General features: G+C 37.1%; 1 protein-coding gene across 2 annotated transcripts in view; it reads left to right on the top strand.

Annotated features, from left to right (window-relative positions):
- The first annotated feature begins 5,859 nt into the window (after positions 1-5,859).
- CYP7B1 (cytochrome P450 family 7 subfamily B member 1) overlaps positions 5,860-22,320 on the top strand; it is a 92,276-nt gene continuing 75,815 nt past the window's right edge. Inside the window, exon 1 of one of the 2 annotated variants that reach the window (XM_026706145.2) lies at positions 5,860-6,212. In XM_026706145.2, coding sequence (XP_026561930.1) covers positions 6,115-6,212 — 98 coding nt within the window. In that variant the 5' untranslated portion in view covers positions 5,860-6,114. The remainder of the gene's footprint in view (positions 6,213-22,320) is intronic. The other variant, XM_087931310.1, reaches the window with a different exon arrangement.

The following is a 22,320-nucleotide window of genomic DNA, read 5'->3' as shown; positions in this document are numbered from 1 at the left end:
GATTTCTCACTTGGTGCAGAATTAGTTTTCCAATTGATATCAGGATAATTGAAGTCTCCTATTACTACTGTTGTGTGTTTCCTGCATATGTTTGTTTGGCTGGCAAAAAGGACATCTATTTTTTCTGCTTGATTGGGTGGCCTATAATATACGCCTGTGGCCATGTCATTCTTTTTTTCTTTTACATTGACCCATATGCATTCTAGGAGGTTTTCATCTTTGGTTTCATGCATTTCTGTAGCAATATAGTGGTCCTTTACATACAGTGCACCTCCACCTCCTCTTTTATGGGGTCTGTTTTTTCTGAATAGTTTGTATCCCTCTACCAGTATATTCCAGTCATGGGTTTCATCCCACCAAGTTTCTGTTATCTCAACTATATCATATTTACCTTCATGTATTCATAGTTCGAGTTCACCCTGCTTGTTCCCCAGACTTTGTGCATTTGTATAAAGGCACTTGAGATCTTTATGTCTGACACTGTGTTTCCTGTCTACATAACCTGTGTTGTGCCTGCCTGCCCCTACTTTCTTGCCACCTGTTTGATTAGTGCACATGGTATGGCACTCACTATTAAGTGCTTGGTTTTGGTTGGTATCAAGATTGATAATCTTACCTGCACAAACATCTATTTTGCATACACTGGTATCCTTATCAGTTTTAGGTTGCTAGGGACAGAGATGTTCTGAATCCATTAATTCTCTGTCCCCACTGTTCAGGTTAAATGTTTATCCAGGAAATCTGTGAATTTAATGCCAAGTAACTCAGTCCTTTCTTTGATGGATGCAAACCATCTCTTTTGTACAGTTTTTCATTGGACCATCATGACTAATAAAACCAAAGCCTTCCCTTTTGCACCACTCCTTTAGCCACACATTAAACTCTGCTACACACTGCCCTTTCCCTTTTTGTTCCTTGTATACTGGTAGAACCTCTGAAAAGATAAGCCTATAGTCCATATTACCAAGCTCTGGAAGTCTTTCTGAACAGAAAGTACATCCTTCTGGGACAGATCATTTGTACCAAGATGTATAATAGCATCAACATCACAGCATACACACAAAGAATTGGTTCTTTTATCTTCAGAAAGCTGGATTACCTTTGCTAAGCTTTCTAGCTGAGCTCTGCATTGGTGAGAGTGCCTGTCACCAATTGCAGGGAAAGGGAAAAGAAAGTGCACCTGGGCATGGTAGGTAGAGAAAAGGCCAGACTTCTCAGGAATAGTGGTGGGAGGGAGAAGGCCAGTGGTGGTGGGAAAGGAATAAGCCAGGCTGTTTAGGAATGCAGATAGAGGTGGTATTCAGCAGGTTCTGACCAGTTCTGGAGAACCGGTAGCAGAAATTTCGAGTAGTTTGGAGAACCGCCAAATACCTCTATTATCTGTCTTACAAGTCCCAGCTGATTGTCTGGGTCTTCTTTTGTTTCCCTGCACAGGAGAACGGAGCTGGAAAGTAGGTTAGTGGTGTGGGGAGGAAATGGGATTTTTTTTGTAACCTTCCCCCAGGAGTGGAAAAGGAATAGGCATTTTGCAGTATCCTTCCCCTGCCACGTCCACCAAGCCATGCCCACCAAGCCACACCACAGAATGGGTAGTAAAATTTTTTGAATCCCACCACTGAGTGCAGAGGAAGAGGCAGGAGGACCATGTGCTGTTGGGCCTAATCTACTGAGGACTTCTGGGAGTGGTGAGGCAAGAGGAAGAAGGCCAGGTTCTTGGGAGAACTGGGGTCGGGGGAGAGAGAGAAAGAGGCTTTTCAGTCTGTGACAGGTTTCCACATGCTGGCAGGCACTGGGCCTCCCAATGCCTCCCCCACTGCTGGCACCGCTGCATGGTTGCTTAAGGATTGCAGCACAGAGAGTTGGGATGGTGGTTGTTGAGCAAGGCAGCCACATGTATGCATCACTTAATGACCACAACAACTTACAACCAAATTCCAGGCTCAGTAGTGGTCATAAGTCGAGAATTACCTGCACAGATATGAAACATTAATTGGATTCACGCAACCTGTTTAATTCGGATTATGAATTAAGCTATCTGAAGCTATTTGCACAACATATGGAATGATAAATTAATCAAACAGGCTTGGTTGCATAAAATGCTGAACCACCCAAAGAAATGTAGCTAGGGTTAAAACAAAGCAAATTTACTTGTTATGTGAATGCAGCCATTAGGTCTTTAATTGGCCTGGTTAAGAATGTAATGAAAATGTACAAAAATGTTTCATATTACAAATAGCTTATATTTTTAGAAATGCAGTTTGCACCTTGCCAAATTGAAGCACATATGGTAGTTTATGGCAGCTTTCTGTCCATATACTAAAATTAAATATCAGTGCTAGACATTTAGATGTTGCTCCAGGCAAGACAGAATTGTGAGTGAAGGTTAACTTCCCCCAAATCTAAAATCCTAGAAATTAAACACTGATAACACAATAGAAAATACCTATAGTGGAGCCGAAAAGCTGCATTTGGCCATTGTCTGCTATATTTTGGTTAATAATCTATCCAACATTTTAATGACAAAATCAATTTTCCCCCCGCAGCTATAAGAATGAAGGGCTATGAGAAACTTGTTTTTCACGCTTAAATAATAACCATCTTCTGCTTGTTTGGTCCTTCTGGAAAAGCAAGCCTTGCTTTATCAAAAGGAGCTTCTGCTAATGTGCAGAAAAACTCCCTTTAAAGATAAAGAAGTGCCCCAAGGATCCCCAAGGATCTAGTACTGTTAGTACATGATGCTCCACATCATGTCCATGAGGTGTTTACACCACCCAAATAGGTAAACCATCCATATTTGAATGAGGATTAAGTCTTCTTCTGTTTCAGCTTTTAGTTATACAGAATGACTGTTTTATGGTTATGCAAACAATGAATAAATAATGCAAACAATGAATAAATAATTAATCTTACTGTGACAACTGCACTTTACCCTTTACTGAGGAGATATGTTGTGCATACACAACTTGGATTAAAAGAGAGCATTATCCTTCTGACCTTATGATTTCTGATGGCTTATGAAACTTATATCTCGAGAAATGGAATGCTCCTGGCTATTACAACATAACTAGTGGGGAAAAAAGTTGTCACTCCAAGTCATGATTGTGGATTTCCTGGAGAAGGCTAATGTTTAATGGCAGAATGATAAACTCGATGGACTAAAACATCTAAGACAGTGTTTCTTAACACTGGCAACTTTAGATGCATAAACTTCAAATCCCAGAATGCTGGCTGAGCAATTTTAGCAGTTGAAATCCACACATCCTAAAAATGTCAAGGTTGAGAAAATCTCTTCTAGGAAATCTTTACATATTTTATGTAATACGTCTATAATCTCAGTTTAGCTAATAACTTCTATTGGTCTACTTTCCATATAAATTTCTCAAATAAATTATCTATCCAAAGAAACAATTATTTTGCATTAACTTAACTCTTAATATATGGATTACCTTTGAACAGTATTCATTTTAATGAAATTAATTTTATGCCACCAACCCAGTGAAATTTTGATCCAGATTAATATCTATGGCAATTTTCTCTAAACAATATCTAATTCCCCATACATAGAAATATTTTTAGGAATAGAAAGTCCTTGATACTAAATATAAACTATATGAATTACAAACTTAAATATTTACATTGTGCTAATGAAATTTATCAACTAATAAAAAACAACTCAATAAGATTTTTTGTGACCTATATTTTATGATATTTTTAATATTAGGCAATCAATCCCCTCAGCCAGGTAGATTTATATATTTGATTGACATTTAATTAATATATAATATATATCAATAGTTTCTCCTTTTTCTGTTCTTTTTTTGTTTGCTTGCTTTGTTTTTATAGTTTACATAGTTTTGTAAAACTTGTTAAATAAGTGATAATAATTAAACTGCAGCTAAAATACCGCAATATAAATTCTTAGGCAGAGGTTAGCATTTCTAGTTTATAATTTTAAAAGTGGATTAGCTGATCTTACTACAGTCTTGATTGTTGGACAATATCTTTCTTTTTAGCAATTTAATCTCATATTATACCATCATCAAAAAAGTGAATGAGAATGATGAAATTGAGGGAATTTAAACAGGCTAACAGATGTCTATATTACGTATTACATGTTATATCCTATGGATAGACAGTTGAATTACCAATATGATACATAGTGTATCATATATTAGAATAGGTGATGACTATGGTGAGCCTATAGCACAACCATATCTAGTCTTTTCCTGAATCCATAGGGAAACTCATATTGCTGGAATGTGTGTATCACTGATAACAAAAAATTCTGGATGTGTGTATGAGTGAATAGGTGATGCTACCAGGAGGAACATTAGTGGGCGTAAGGAATGCAGTGCACTTTTCATTGAGTCATGGAACAGAGAGTAAGAATGTGAAGTGCCAGGCAAGACCAGGGCACCATACACATGGATTCTGACTAAACAAGCTGGGTATAAAGAGAAGACTGGAATGAATCCAGGCCCCTGAAGTGTGAGACAACTCTTGTTAGAGCAGGGGATGCCCTGAGTCTGCTTTCCAGTCCACTCTGACACAGCCTGATCACCTGTGTTGAGTGTATATGTGAGCACTGTTTGGTTGTGTAGCCTGGTTGGAGAACAATACGTACAGCAACTGTACTTACAGCAACAATACTTACAGCAATTTACAAACTGACCGTGGGAAGCTTGGTTTCCAGAGGAGTGAATCAGCAGAACAATGTCGACCTGTCTCATCTTTTGAAAGGTTCTGGGAAATTCCTATGGGATACTGGAACTCTGCCAGGCCAAATCCCTAGCAAAGCCACAAAGCCTATCCCTAGCAAAACTCAAAATAACAAATAAAATGTCTCTCTCCTACACATTAGTTAAAAAAAACCCAGTACACCAAATACAAGCTAGGTCGAAATGACTTGGTTTAGGACCCCCAGTCTGTCAAGGACCTTGGAGTACTCATATCAAACGATCAAAGCATCAGAGCTCACTGAAACAGCATTGCCAAAAAGGCATTAAGAGTTGTAAATCTAATCTTACAAAGCTTCTCCTCTAGTAATATTGAATTGCTAACTAGGGCATACAAAACCTTTGCTAGACCAATACTCGAATACAGCTCATCTGTCTGGAATCTGCACTGTATATCGGACATTAATACAATTAAGCGAGTCCAGAAGTATTTCAAGAGAAGAGTTGTCCACTCCTCTGCTCACAACAGAATATCCTAATCACCAGGCTTGAAATTTGGGGCTTGGATAACTTAGAACTACGTTGCCTATGGGGGCTGGACTTAAGCATAGCACACAAAATTATCTGTTACAGTGTCCTAATGACTACTTCAGCTTCAACTGCAACAATACAAGAGCACACAACAGATACAAACTCAATGTAAACTGCTCCAAACTTGATTGCAGAAAGTAGGACTTCAGCAAGAGGGGTCATTACCTGGAATGCACTACCTGACTCTATTGTTACATCCTCTAATGCCCACTCTTTTAACCTCAAACTATCCACTATTGACCATTCCTAAGAAGTCTGTAAGGGGGCATGCATAAGTGCACAATGGTGCCTACCGTCCCTGTCCTATGGTCCCCATTTATTCGTACCTATTCCTTGTATTCTTACTCATGTTTATACTTATTCCTATTATCTTGTAAGAAATTGTCAAATCAAAATAAACAAATAAATAAAAATAAATTCGAGCGCATAACGATGGATTAAGGTTTGAAGATCTTGTAACTTTTCCAGGGGGAAACTTTCTTCCAACTTTGGGAGACTGATTCGGACCTGGCCACCTTTCCTAAAAAGAACAATCCGTTCTTTCATTTCGCGCGGAAAGGGGCGGGGAAGGGAGGGGGAGCAGGCCTCACCCTTTCCCTTTTCCTGTGTCAACTCTTTCGGCCGATCCCAAGAGGAGGGGCCGGGAACTCCCGAGCTCCAGTCGGAGCGCGGTTGCTCACTGGAGTTTGGCTTTCTTGACGTCGAGCTCCAAACTTCCCAGCGCGCCGCTATTGGATTAAGCGACCGCGAGAGCGAAAGGAAGGAGCGGCTGCCCCGCAGAAAGTTAGCCGAGCGCAGGAACGACCTTCGCTTTCGGTAGCTGGTGAGGAAAAAGGCTCTCCCCAACATGGGCCTCCTGGAGTGGCTGCCTGGTGGCGCGTACGGTCTGGCGCTCGCTACCGCTCTGGCTTTCGGGGCGTTGTGTGCTTTCGGCAGGAGGAAAAGGTAAGGGAAGAGTCGCTTGCCTGCGCTCTCGTAGCTCTCGGCTTTAGCGAATCAGGAGAGTAAGGCATGGTTCCGCAGTGAGCATCGTACAGAAGAAGCTCGGGGTGCGGGGGGGGTGGTGGGGATATAGGAGCTTGTCCTATCTTGTACCGGATGGTTTTTACGGAATCGCGAAGGGAAAACTACGGAAGAAGAAGAAAAAAGTTTTTCTGCGGTGCCGTCCGATATAAATGAAGACTGGTCTCCAGAGAGGAAGACGGGATGTAGGTAGAACAACTCGCCATTGTGCTCCAATCTGATGACAACTTACTGAGAAGTTCTAAACTAGCGTTTCCTAGTTTAGGACGCCTCGGTTGGTCCTAATAAAGATATATGGATTTATAATCGAGTGAACCCAGCTATCTTCTGTACAGGTACACACATGTAAACAGATTATTGAAATCTTATTGAATTCAAATTTCAAGCCTTTAATGTGGCACAAAATTACCACCCAAACATGAGACTTATTTGTTCGCAGTGGTATCTGGTAAACTTTAGATTAATAATCCAAATTGGACAATTATTATGACCAATTAGAACATCAGAAAGTGATGAGCCAGCTTCCTGCTCTACAAGTTGTCATCAGATTCTATATAGAAAAAGTAATGGATAAAGGATGATTTTATTTGAAACCCAGAATGCATGTAGACTAGAATCTGATGGCTTAGACTTCAGTGCCAAGTGACAGAAATGAACATGAGCATGACTAGAAACCAAGAGACTGGGGGAATTGTAGTCCAAAGCACTAACATGTACAGCTTGTACAGTAGTACTCTTACTGTTAATTTTACTATCTTTTTCCTCAACCCAGTTTCTTAGATTTGCAGAGTACACTGAACTATGTGGGTTGAATTTATATAACATGCTGTATAAAACATATTTGGCTAGTTTGTGATTCATTATGTTATGCAAACATATCATGTTCTTCAAACACAGTGCAACAATGATCCTGCAACAAACATTGTCTTCATATGAAAGTAAATAAAAACATTATTGTTCTAGTACATTTGTGTATTTCTTGTTATCCCTTAATTGTTGAGAAGTCAGTCTGACACTTAATATATATGTTTATACTAGGGCTACCAGTTCTGTAAAATCTACACTACAGTAGGTTAAAATCTATACTACAGTAAAGGAATACAGATAATTATCCTTTTTGCTGCTATCTAGTAGTCATCTGAATTTTTGCAACCTGGATAGATAAGTACTATTAACCACCATTTAACTCAGTCTCTCTCTCCCCTCCCTCTCTCCCTTCCTCCCTCTCTCTTTCTCTCTCTCTCTTTCTCTCCCTCTTGTTTTCAGTATTTGACATATTGACCCTTAAATTCAATTATAATAATTAGACTTGGTTTATATAACCAACTAGACTAAATTGTATTAATCTACTTTGTGGATTAGTGCAGACCCAACTAATGGTTCACCCACTGCTTCCCCATAATGAAAATATAAATCCAGCAGTTATCACAATTTGTCTTCTGTCATAATTTAAATATACTTGCTCCTTGTTAAGTAGCAAACAGAAATAAGTTGGATATTCACTTCTGGAAGTCTTAACAGGACATTCTTACTATCTCATGAACTTTTGAACCAGGAGTGAATGGACAAACCTTCACTCTATTGGAGTTAGACCCTAAACTACCATGGCTGTGACTGAACTGGCATTAGATGGCATCTCCTCTGCATTAAAGAGCTTTATATTTTGAGCTGTTTGCTCTTTTTTACTCTTTATTGGAGAACTCACTAGGTGGCAGTTTAGGGCAATTTCACTTCACTTTTGACTTGGTTACATGAGGATACTTTAGTTTAAATAAACGCAGGGTTCTCTTCTGCCTCTCTGTTGGCTGTTTTAGTTCACATAACATGTTTAGCCAGTTCTTGACTTGGTTCAATGTATTGTATGAATCTAGCTATTTCTTCCAGCAACCTATCTCAGGATTGGATTGAATCCAAAAAGGCCTATAATTTCTACCCTGTTGCTTGGAAATGGGAAAGAATATAACCTGATGTCTTTCATTAGGAGAGAAGTTTGTGTGTGGGAACCCTGTGATTACTACACATCCAACAAGAATCATGCCTGATACTAATTAGAAGTTAGTATTTGGGATTCAGAAGACTGAAACTCCATCTTCAAACAACAATTGTATTGTTTTGAAAGCTATTGGTGGGACTGAAAAATTCAGCAGAAAATTAAAGAACAATGTTTTTGAAATCAATAGATGTTCTGTATTCTGTACAGTGGTAGATTTTGTCTTCTGTACAGATGCAGATAGATAAACTCAGCAAAACATTCATACAAAGTCTTTATTATTGGTTCATCAGGTGTCCTCATCTCACATTTGTGACAAAGTTTTTCTTAATGTCCAATCCTTTGCATATCTGTCTTGTAGGTAAAAAAATGGTTATCTCCTTATTCCTTTCCTCCCATCTTGTAGCGGTAGAGGTAGAGCAGCTACCATGAGTCCGTGAGTTCAGGCAGGAGTGAAGAAACCTCCCCAACCCATCGAGGGTCAATTTAGTGACCAATCAGGATTACAGATGTGGTCACGTGACGTGGACTACATTTCCCAGGATACCTTAGCTACATTTACCATGATGCATTCCCTTAAGGGAACAGCTCACAATTGCTATCTAACTGTCCAATTCCCATACACTGGCTGGACAGCACAATAGACCATGAGTTCTAGTCCACCCTTGGGCATGAAAGTGAGCTGGATGACTTTGAGCAGGTCACTCTCAGTTGTGGAGAAAATAGGAGAAGAAAGGAGTATTAGGTATATTTGCTATCTTGAATTATTTATAAAAATAATAAAGGTGGGATATAAATAAATAAAATTAATTATACTTCAAAATGCGCACACACATGCACATATTTATACATGTACTCCTCAGTAGCGATTGTCTTGTTCAATAATTGTTCAAATTTATCCCAAAAGATGGTGAATTCAAGTCCCATCCTAGCCATGAAAGCCAGTCTTGGATTAGTCATTCCCTCTCAGCCGAAGCCACCTCACAAGGTGGTTGTTGTGGGGAAAATATGATATGTAAATATGATGGATATGTTCCCCACTCTGAGGTTTTTGTAAAAATAATAAAGGGAGAATAATCAATCACTTAAATAAATAAATAAGTTGCATGTTCTTCTATCATAGATAGATAGATAGATAGATAGATAGATAGATAGATAGATAGATAGATAGATAGATGGCATGTTCTTCTATCAGATCCAGATATTGAATTTCAGAAAATTTCAATCATTGTTTTAGTCACCCTTACCCATCAATTTGTCTAGGCATGTAATATTAAGGCCTTTGATGTAGGTCATCAAATTTCTGGATTATTTATCTCTCTCTCTGTGTGTATGTATGTATGTATGTATGTATGTATGTATGTATGTATATGGCAGATGAGATTCTGCCGAAACGTTGCTACAACTTTAAAAGCACAACTACAATGACGTGGGAAAATACCCGAACGAAGCTGAATGCCATACCTGTAAGTACCCGCAAAAACTTAAGAAAACATATATGTATATGTATATATGTGTATACCTTAGGCTAACTTTAAAAAAAAGCTTGGCTATCTCGCAATAGGGAGCAATTATTTTATCAATTCCCCATGACAGTGCCTCAAGAAAATCAAAGACCTAAAATAGAAGAGGAAATTATAATTTCATTTGAAGTTACAGTATTCTTTACATTCATAGATCCAGAAGTAAAGAATCCATGGCAGTAATACTACATAACACCTCCAACGTAGCCAAATACAGACCAAAATACCTAGAATCATGGACCTCATCCACTTCTACTTCACTGCTTACTTTCAGTTTGATGGACAAATACAGTGGTGGGATTCAAAATTTTTTTACTACCAGTTCTGTGGGCATGGTTTGGTGGGCATGGCAGGGGACTGTAAAATCTCCACTCAGAGGTGGTATTTGCTGGTTCGCTGAACTACTAAAAATTTCCACTGCTGGTTCTCCAGAACTGGTCAGAACCTGCTAAATATCACCTCTGGACAAGTATACCAGTAAATCAGAGGAACAACCATGGGATCACAGCTTCTAGAAACTACAGCACCCATGAAATAACAATACAATAACAATAACAACAACAATAATAATAACAATAATAATAATGTCTTCAAAGGGATTAAATTCTCTTTCATATCCTTATCCTAGAAGATGCCTCGTTTTATCTGAAAATTCAGTTAGAGAGCCACAGACATTAGCATGTCTCCTATTAATGTCTGTTATTTAAAATTATTGTCTGGAAAATGAATGTTTCTACAGGCTAGTAAAAAAGCTATATTCGAATATTACTCATTATTACATGCTGTATGAGATCTCAGTGATTCTGAAGGTAATGTGAGAACTTTAGAAAATAAATCATCTCATTACATGCATGTTTTTTTAATACAGAATTCCAAGTTTTGATATTGCTTCTGGATATGAGAAAAGAGAATGGAAGGGAAGACAAGGGAAAGTATTCTCTGGGTTAGACTTAGTGGGATAGAGGTATAAAAACATACTGTAAAAATCAAAAGGAAAATTGAAATACTGTGGTATCTTAACTACTATGGTGCTTTACTAGTACAGTAAAATGTTTGTATTCTCTTGCTGTGGGAGATAAATTACTACCACTTCTGGCCTATTACAGGTTTTCCTTGCTGAGCACATAAGTCAAGGAAGAATGCAACAACATCTTTTAAAAAAACAGCGTTCTTTTATTTTGGTGAAAACTTTTCCTAAAAAAATTATATCAAATTCCCTACATTATTTTGAGGCAAAAAAAAAAAAATTGCTAAAACTTTTTACCAAGAAAAAACTAAAATTGTTCTATGCACCTTTTCCTGGTAGATGTACTGCATGTGAAAGTTTCTTCATTAACGAATATCTTGAACATAAACTTCTTTTCTGTTCTCTTGAGTGTGTGTGTGTGTGTGTGTGTGTTTGCAGAAAACCATCTTGTGCAAACAAAAGGACATTGTACATTAACATTTTGGGCAGAACTTGGAAACATACAGTGTTCTAGGATTTCGCAAGAGTTTTGCTGCAGTACAAATGAGGAGGATGGTGAAATAGACAGGGTAGTCATCCAACAGTATGAACAAGCCATAGAGTTTGTTAGAAAAATTGAATTGCCTGAAGCTAAAGGGGAATTTCCAAATCTCTTGTTTTTCCCATGAACATGATGAAAATAGCCAAGTTACGTAATATTAACAATTCAGTCACTGGATGCCTCCTACAGAATGGGAACACAGCCTTGGTGGCAGCAGGGAAACAGCCATTTTTAAATTGTCTTAATGCTTTTTCCAATCAGTGGGGCTGCAGCTTTTTGGTGAAGAGATACGATGAGCACAAAAGATCATACATTTAATCACACATGTAATATCTCATCTCTGAAATCCTGGAGAGCTGACAGCTTGATTTATTATAAGACAGTTACTCATATTTATTATGTCTGCATCATCTCATTAAGGTGACTGCTCAAAGAAGTCTGAATGTCAACTGGACAGTGAGTGTAAAAAGTGGAAATGAAGATAGTGGTATCTAAATTCACTAGTTAATCTGCTTGGAGCCAGTGGAATGGTGCAGGTTGGACAAGAAGCAGAGAAACTGAGGTTCAAGTCCATTCTCAGCCATGGAGTCTTGCTGGTGCCTCTAGAACAGTCACTCTCAGCCAGGGGTGGGATTCAAAATTTTTAACAACCGGTTCTGTGGGCGTGACTTAGGTGGTGGACATGGCTTGGTGGTCATGCTATTAGCTGGGTGTGGCCAACTCAACATCACTCACATTGAGGCACGCATCTCCTCGCCTGGCCTCCCATGACTGTGGGGATGCTGCAATAGTCGTAAGTGTGAAAAATGGTCATAGGTCACTTTTTTCAGTGCCATTGTAATGTTAAATGGTCACTCCACACAAGCAAAGTACCAGCAAAGGAGGGGAAAAAACTCCAGAGAAGTTCATGAGACAGGAAGTCTAGTCCTGCCAAGAATGTAATAAGGGTTAACAGAGAGGCAGTTTCTGTAAGCAACACCAGGATGTTTCCTTCCTGCCTTCCTTACAGGATTAGGCCAGTAATTTCTTCTAAAAACCGGTTCTCCAAATTGTTTAGAATGTTAACAACCGGTTCTAGCGAATAGGTGCAAACTGGTAGAATCCCACCCCTGCTCTCAACCCAATTGTGTCTCATAAGAAGAAGGACTGCTGTTTACTGTTTTCAGGTCTTAAATGAGAAATGGGATATAAATCTAATAAATAGTAATAAATTAAAGGACGGCCTGGTTTATATAACATGTTGAAGCCAAACTATGCAACTAAATTATGACCAAAACTGGACACCACACTGTAAAAAAGATGTTGAGACTCTAGAAAGAGTGCAGAGAAGAGCAACCAGGATGATTAAATGTAGCTTGCCATCTTTCTACTGGCTGTGGAATTTTTGTGTGCTGTATCTATCCTGAAAAATTACAGTGGCCGTTGTTTCTCAGATGAACAGCAGAGGGCATATACTAATCCAGAATTTCTCTCCTGGTCTATTTTGTCCCCAGGCTTAATAATTGAACATTCTCTGTGGTCACATCACCAGTTATAATTGAAAAGGACATTGTCATCCTCTTCAAAGAGCTTACTGTCACTTTTAGGCCAATTTGAGAATATGACTGTGGGAATTAAATGTCTACGTTTAGATTGTAAAACCCATGGCATAAAAAAAAGACTGTTTGAACTGCTACTTCTACATAAGGATTATTATATCTGTTGAATTCTGTATGGGACAACCATTCTCTTTTTGGTGAACTACTGTTATAGTTGAGGTGTAATCCAAAGATCCATATTTTTTTTTAAAAAAATCTTAAACTCAAGTGGAGAAACAGTTTAGGGTTCTAAGATCACAATTCTCTCTATCTATAAGAACTCACTTCCATATACATACATACAGCTGAAACTTTATTTTCACATGAAGGAAGTTGGTATCTCTCTAAGACATACCTGCCTCCTGCAATAGTTGAAACAGTGTATTTCAGCTGGACAGAATCCTTAACAGGTTCTGAAATAGGCTGGAATCATTGTCACATGTGATTAACTCAGTAGGATAAAATGGTGAAGATTAAAAGAAACATTCTTTTTAATTTCCCTCACTTCCTTCTTCCTGAAATACGTGCAAGATCAAAAAGAGACAGTTCTGACTTTTAAAAAAATCTTGGATTATTTATATTGATGATCACATTTTTTTACTTCTAAACTGAGTTACTTTATCATTATGTAAATCAAACTTTCTTCTGGTTAACAATGGTAAGTCTGAGTCATATGAATAAATGTGAGAAATGAATTAGTCATGAGTTCTGCAAGATTTTATAATGGCATTTTCACTGCCAATTTTATCTGGTAACTTTTAATTACTAAAAATAATCCTAGGTTTTGAATGGTTCAGATGAATGGTTCTAGGAGTAATTTCTTTTCAATATACAAGAAAGTATTTGAATTCAGAATGACACTGATACTGAATTTACTAATTTTAGCATTCTGACCTTTGAGAAGCTATTCCAACAGGTTTGGTGACTGAACTTGTACATTGCTGGCAAATTTGCAGGGCTGGCAAATTTGCAGCCTGCGGGCCAGAAGCATCAAGCGCTGGCCACGCCCATGCCTGGTTTAGCGAAGGGGGAAAAAGTCATGTTATGTCATGTGACGACGCCATGACGACGCAAGTTTGACACCCCTGCTCTAAACCATGATGAAGTTTGTTTGGTTTAGCTTAGAATGTTAAGTGCAATATGGAAAGTGTGATCTTTTGTGGGGTGGGTAGGATGTTTTACTTACGTTCTAAAGACTCATCTCTGTTCTTGTCCTGTAGTGGTTAAGGCAGCAGGCTAGAAACCAGGAGATTAAATTCTAGCCATGCTTTAGGCCGAAAGCCAGCAGGATCACTTTGACCAAGTCACTCACTCTCGGCCCTAGGAAGGAGACAATGGCAATCCATTTTTGAAAAACCTTGCCAATAAAATTGTGGGGATTAGTGCAGGAAATCTTCAGGAGTCAAAAACTAACTTGAAGGTACCAAAGAACAACCCCCCCCAACTCCAGCCCCCAAATTGCTTCTTTAAATGTCCTTTCTCATAATAGTACATTTGCCTATGAAGAATTAATAATAGAAAAAAATGTGAAAAATTAATGAAGTTTCTTGGTTTAGAGGAAGCATATGATAAACTGCATAGATCTGAATTTTAGAATATTCTGCCTGAAGATGAAATGGAAAGTTGTCTTTTGAATGCAACATGAGCAGTATGTGTTAGAAATAAAGTATGTGGAAGAATGAATGAAATGTTTGTTGAATGTTTCCACATGGAATAGAGACTAAGACCTGTGCAATGTTCCTTTGTGTTACAATGCATTCTCTAACTAATAAAAGTTGTAATGAATGATGTAAATATGCTGTAAGGCAGCCATAGATGGTTTTCTATTTTTATGCCCTCCTATCCCCACTTCCAGCTGTTGATGAAGAGATGGGAGGAGATTCAGCACAATCAGACTTGCAAGAACTGTTATTATAGCCAACTCAATAAAAGTAGGTTTAGCCTTCCTGCTGAGCTGATTCCATGGTCTGGAACTGACAGTGACATAACTATAAAGTAATGCTTGAAAGAAGATGTACTGGTTGCAATTCTTGTGGTGTCACCTTAGCTTGTTTTGTAATAAATCTAACTAATCAGGCCTCCAGTGTGATTTGTTACTACAGGGTTTGACACCTTTGTTGTTTATCAACTTTATGGATAAATGTATAAGGAATGCCTGTGAGTTTGGAAATATGTTGGTGTATTCTTAATGCCCTGCTATGGATGAGAATATGAATGATTTGCAGAGAATGTTGGATAGATTGTACAATAAAACAAGGAATATGGAACTGAACATTAAAATCTTAAAACACCAAGATAAGTGTGCTTAACAAGAAAAATTGAATGAACAATTGTAATTTACACATGCGCATGGCAAACAGCTAGAACAAAATAATGAAGCTGTGTACTATGGTAAACCAATCACTACAAATGAAGAAATTGAGACATTCTAAGATATGAAAGTAATGGTGGTGGGTAGAGTAGTGGCTGCAAGGAATGACTTTTTGTCAAAAGGAGCAAAAAAGGATATGCCCACTTTATTATATGAAAGTGAGAGTTGGAAATATTAAGAGAAACATAAAAGTACGTTGAATTCAAAGAGGATGGAGTAAAACGAGAAACAGGGTAAAAATACATGTCTAATTAATTAATAGGGACTGAAAGTGAGGAACTGAAAGTTATGGAAGAAGTACTCAGCAAAACAAATATATGAGGTAATTGCATCAGACTGATTGTCTGCATTAAGATATGGGGAAAAGTGGGTATTGTGTGTATGAAGACATCATAACAAAATGTTATCCTATACTATATGTCATTCATGTTATGGTGCAACTAATACAAGTTACATAATTATCATTTGCACAACAGTCATGACACCAGTGTTTCTTCCAGATGGGCAAGAAGAAGAGAAAGAGTAAGAAAGTTGTGTTGAATAGAATTGATAAGATCCTATAAAAGAGACAGGAAAGAGAATTTTATAGAACAAACATGTTAACCTTTTTTTTTGCTTAGTCTATTTTGCACTTTACATAAGTTTACTTTGAAAGAGAATAGTATATGTTAATACTTGTAGAAATATTAACATAGCCTGTAAAATATAAATCATACTAAATACTGAAGTATTAACATAGCATGTTAATACTTCAGTATTTAGTATGATTTATATTTTACTCTTTTAAACATATATTACTTATCGTGCTTTAAGATAATAGAGACAATAGAAGAACAATTTAACAGATTGTGTGAACCTAGCCATACAGAAGACAGAGGAGCAGAGGTATGTGCTCATGTCACACTAATCTGTACATCTGAATCTCTAGTGTCTGGAAAGTCTGCAAAAGGCATTCACACTTACGTATCCCACCAATGAATAAATAATCTGTTTTCAAACCTTCCAAATAACAGAAAGAGGTCAGAAGATAGACTTAATTCTGAAGGCAACTTCTGAAAGGAACTGCAGATCATCAGTAGCGCTGAGATATCTACATCTCTGAAAGACCAAAGCTGAGTGTGGATCTGTGGAGACTAAGATGTAAGAGCCAAAAATATAAACAAGATAGATGGAACAGTAACAAAATATTAGATGTTATTGTGTGGACCATTCATATTTTATGTAGATATCAAAGCTGAATCAATATAATAAAACTTCACTAGGAGACTGGAACCTGAAATATAGGGCTCCCTATGCAGTTTTCTTATTTCTTGGTTTACTCCAATAAGATAAGATGGGTATCTTTTTCTCCCTAAATGCCACATGTATGTTGAATTATATGCTAGATTTGGACAGATTAGATTAACATCCCTCCGTACCCATACAAATCCTTCCCTCATTCTGTCTTATCTGATTTACACACTGATATGCTCACAAACACCAAGAAGACCTGTGATAAGATAACTAACTCTTGTTGGATGATATTCCAGCATTATATTCCTGCTAGCCTATTTGATAGACTATGACAAAGAGCAGTACTCACTAGAATTATGTATCTTTATATTAATATTTACATTTAGAATTATTTCTGAATATTAGCTTGCTGTTATGTGATTTTAGTAGTAGAGAAAAAGTCATTGGTGTCTGGGCAATATGAATCACAGTGAAGGCAATTCAGATGCTTGGCAATTGGCTTGCATTTATGACAGGTTGCAGCATCATGCGATCATGTGATCATGATTTGTTACCTTTTTGCCAATTTCTTCCCCATTGGGGAAGTTGGATTCACGTAATGACTTCATTGCATTAATGACTGTGTGATTGACGCAATGATTTGCATAATTACCACTGTAAAAATTGTAACATTCAGTCCAACTTGACTTGGATCACAATAACCTATCCCAATTGTGGTTGTAAGTTGAGGATTACTCGTATTTCTTGCTAAAGCATTCTGAAGTGGTACAGCTTACAAAGCCTGAAACTGCTGTGAAATCGGAACTATTATCAGATTTTTATGTAAAATTGTAAGCTTCCAAGAGTCTCATTTTGATTGTGGTGGGATAGAAATGTGTTTAAATAAAATAAATATTTTTTTAAAATAATGCCTTTGATATAAACAATGAAGATAAATAGAATTTTTAAATGATTTTTGAGGGACTAACAATATTAATTGGCACTTATACCTATCCTTTGTATTGACATCTAAGTAGTTGGCTTGAGTATGGCTTTACATGCTAGTTGTATGACAGAACTAGAAACCATAGGAAGAGTGGTGTGTGACACAGAATGATTCAAGCACACAAGATAGGATGAAGTAAAGGAGATAAAAAGAATGGCAAAGCAAAATATAATAAAAGAAAGAAAATTTCAAAGTGCTGAAAAGATGAGGGGTGTTTATTGTTTGAGTGATCTCAATAAAACTATTGTCTTCCTATTGCATTTTATCCCAAAGCAGCTTTAAGCAGCATAAAGTAGACAATAAGGGTTAAAAACTTCTTTGAGTAAGTAATAAGTATCATAAATAACAAAGGCACCAACCAACAGAGGCAGATCCTAAAATGAAACGTCCTCCAAATATTCTCTAAGTACTTTCCCCTTTCAGAAACTCAATAAATAGGAAGACATTCTTCTAAGGGAAGGCATGTTGCTCTTGCAGAAGAAATGCCACCTTGAAGGGACCTCTCTCAGATCCTGCAAGATTGCAGATTCACTTTGGAGTAGTTACCTTTTTCCTCTGAGAAATCAAGGCGCACACATGTGGAAAAACGGGAAAAACAGACTCACCCACAGATTTTATTCCTACCAAAGGAGTTCTATGGAAGATTGGTAAAATGACTAAGCCAAAATTATCCAATAAGATGTATGCTGGAATGGGGATTTGAACATAGGTCTTCTGGGTTCAGTTCCAACAAATTATGCATTACTTCAGAAGGCCAGAAAAGGTCAGATCCTGAAGCTGATGTCACTAGGCATTATTTCAAAGTAATGTTTTGTGTCAGGGTTGTTAGGAATGTAATACATCTACTTAGAGTCAAATGCAATGAACTCAATGAGTCTTAGATTGATACATTTTGCACTATTCATTAGGGCTGTACAGCACCTTACATTTAAAGGGAAAAGTAGTATAGGGAAGCACATAGCACAATTTCTTGAAACAGTTGGTGTCTTTTCTGGGATTGTTCAGCTGTTCTCAGCAACTGTTCCCAATCGCAAGAAAAAGACCCATTTGATCTGGAGACTCTATCCAAATCTTGTGAAATTCAAATGTGGTTTTCCCAATAATGGCTCAATATTTTTAAGATTGTAATTTTTAATATAGGATTTAACCCATTTCAGTCTTAACACTTCCTAAATGTATAAAAAAGTGCTGCCTTTGTTTTCAGTACAGATAGTCATCAACTTGTGACTGAAATTGAGTTCAGAATTATGGTCATAAGTCATGGTGGTCATTAAGCAGGTCACCATGTGACTGTGCCCAATTTTACAATCTTTTCTGGTGTGGTTGTTAAGTGGACACCATGCTTGTTAAACAAATGCCACCATTGTTATTCTATTATACCCAATGGATTTTTTTCCAGAAACTGGAAGTAAGTGCCAGAAATTGGCAAAAATAATAATAATTATTATTAGAGTCGCATGAACATGGAATGCTACAAGCAGCCATAAAGGCAAGCCAGTTGCAAGAGGTAAAAATGCAATCATATGACCATGTGTGTATTGTGTGGCCATCAGAACTTTGAAAGCTTTGAGGATTTTAAGAAGATACTAGACAGCCATTTGTCTGAAATGGTATAGGGAAGGATGTTAAACTAGTGTCATCACGTAATGTATTGTGACATATTTCCCCTTTGCTAAACCAGACATGGGCTTGGCCAGCGTGTGACGCATCTGGCTGGTGGGCTGTGAGTTTTGACAGCCCTGATTTAAGATCTCCTGCCGGAGGGGGCTGGACTAGAAGGCCTATTCTACTCTACTCTTACTCTACTTTGCTCTGCTCTGCTCTGCTCTGCTCTGCTCTGCTCCGCTCCGCTCCGCTCCGCTTCGCTCCACTCCACTCTATTCTAGTTTTTGCCTTTCTGAGAGAAATTACGAAAAAGAAGGGCCTACACCTGTGTGCTCAGTGAAAAGGCAGTTGCTGTCATTTCAAAAGAATCTCCAGATTGTTGGGATAGTGGAACTCATGCTTGGAAGACATGTACCCACTGTGCCAAAGTACATTTTTCTAGGAACTTATGCTCCAGTCTATTAAATGAAAATCTGTACAATAAAATATGACGTTAGATCTTCTGTTGTTTTTAAAGGTTTAAAAACAGCCAGATATGATGTTTGAGACATCCTTATGCCTCATGTTACTGTTTGGTAGTTGAGTTTGGTAGTTGTATGCTTTAGGCAAGCACCATAATTTTCACAATGCAACCATATCAATTTGCTTTAAAAAAAAACAACCCAGTATTTTAGTGCTCAAAATATGTTAATTGTATTCCTTGACATCTAAAAAAAGTCTACATATATTCTCTGATATCTCTGATTGGAACAATTTTTAAAGGTATTGTTAGCTTGTAGCTTTAGGAAATAGTTCTTTTTATGAGCGTGATGATAAGATATCTTGAATAGCCGACTCTGGGGTTTTCACTAAACTGCCCATGAATGCTGTAACCATCTGTTTTTCTGGACGTTTGTCAGGGGGAGTGTGGCAGAGGCAGCTGTCTGAAAAAGGGATACTTTGGATGATGAAGCGGGCCATTGTTTTGGAGCAATTCTCTTGCATTCAGAGATTCTACCCAAGCGTGCTCTAGAGCAATCAAAATCAAACTATTGTTTGTACCAATCATATTGATCTGAAAAGAAGATGGTGGGATGACCCCATTGTCAATACAAAGACTGCTTCAGAGCAGCTGTATTCTGGCCAAGGTACAGCCTTAGAAGAAAACATTCGGGGAAGCTAGAGGGCTTATGCTCCCTACTGGGGAAAAAGAAAAGATCATGCCAGACTAAGGTCTTGTTTAAAGCAAAAAATAAAGATACAGATCTACTTGGCATTGCTAGCAATTTGCTTTTGCAAAAATGGTTGACATTACTACTGTGTTGCCACTTATTAATCAATTAAAGCTGATTGGTTTCGCTAAATGAAGCCTAGAATTGTTCATAAGAAGGATAATTGCTAGATATATTTGTATTCATTTTAAATGTCAGCAAAGGGGCGGGGGGTTATTTTATTTATTTTGATGGTACCATAGAAAGATGACATTTGTATTGCTTATTAAAAAGTATTCATTCTAGTTTCATGCACAATTTAAAGATTTCACCATTTATTTAGGATAAACACTGAATGAGTGAAACAAAACTTATTGTGATGTTAATTGTTCTATTAAATATGACTTTTTATATGCATAATCTCCTAAAAAGACCATCTTTTATCTTGAAATAAATGTTATAGATTTTAGTTTAGCACTCAGTCGCACTTTCATCCATTAGCATTTTAAGCTTTTTCAGTTGGCTTTATCATTTCATTGCACACATATGAATATTGTTTAGTATAAAATTAAATATGTTGAACTAAATTAAGACTGTAGTATCTGGAAGATATCTTTCATTAAGCAATTAACAAATCTCTGTAAAAATCTACAGAAGCATATGTGTTTATATTTAATAAGTTTTTATACAATCAGTCAAATTTTCAGTTCAAATTCACATGGCAATAATTAAAAGATTAAACTATGTTGGTCAACAATTTTAGCTGGAAGCAACATAATTTTCAAATTAACTTTAAAAAAGATAAAAATTAATTAATGTATAGTCCTAACCCTAAATGAGAATATATCCTTATATCATTATATTCAATTACCAGATAGTAAGCCGTCTTGTGTCCACTGGATTTTCTTCCAATAGGTTTATATTATTACTTCTTTTCCATCAGACCTTTTATCTATGTTGAATGAAAATCCAATTCAAAAGACAAGTAATTATTGAGATATTATTTATATGATACAAGACTCCATGAATACCTCCCTCAAAAGTCTTATATCGGTGTTTCACAAATTTGGCAGCTTTAAGATTTCCAGGAATCGTGGACTTTTAACTGCCAGAATTTCCAAATATTAAAGTTTGAATATTGAAACAAATATTGAAATTGCCAAATTTGAAAAAACATTGTCTTAAATGCAACAATACCTCTATGAAGTCCCCCAAAACTTTAAATTCAAAGTTCAAAGATCTTCCCAAATAATCACCTTGTAGTTTTAAACATACTATAGTAAAAATAAACACCTGAAAAATATTCAAATAACATGCTGATTAAATTTGTGTTAAATCACATTTAGTTTTTGTTTTGACTTCATCCACTTCTTTAACTTGCTTTTGCTTACTTTTGCAAACACACACACACACACACACACACACACACACACACACAGCATCGCATGCTACCCAAAGGCCAAGTGTGGCCCTTAGCATGAAAAATGCATCTCCCTGGTTATGTGTCAAGCAGGCTGCTATGGCTTGTTCAACAGACCATGCTAAAAACAGAGATTTGAAGAGCAAAACACTGGAATCTATTTAGTTTTATTAATTAAATTGTAGCTGGCTGCCTCTAACAGTACACATGGCCTCAAAGCTGCAAGAGAAGAGTACAACTATTTCAACAATAACTTATTCAGAAATTCTGGGCTCATTTAAGTCAATTTATTTTGAAGTACCCATTAAAATGTTTCATACTTTGATAAATCAGCACACAGAATAACTTTTAGATAAATATGGTATCCTCACAATCTTCCTTAGAAGCCCTATTGATATCTGTCTAGGCTAATCTACACACCGAAGAAAAGTATGATACGAACTTTTGGTGTGATGGTATGGCTGGTAAATGAGAAGCAGGTACCATAAACGTGTGACATGTTGAAGAGCATCAGGAAGAAAAGGCAGCATGGTCTGGTTGGCTACAATAAAAACTGAAACCTAATCATAATAAATACAGCAATAAAATTTAAAGTACTCTTGCTGTGAGTAATAAAAAAGGTAGAAAG

Source organism: Pseudonaja textilis, chromosome 3 (genome assembly GCF_049901715.1).
Source record: "Pseudonaja textilis isolate UNSWEBS1 chromosome 3, rPseTex1.2, whole genome shotgun sequence".
Lineage (NCBI taxonomy): Eukaryota > Metazoa > Chordata > Lepidosauria > Squamata > Elapidae > Pseudonaja > Pseudonaja textilis.
The sequence above is the reverse complement of the archived record's forward strand: the minus strand, read 5'-3'. Positions and strand labels throughout refer to the sequence as shown.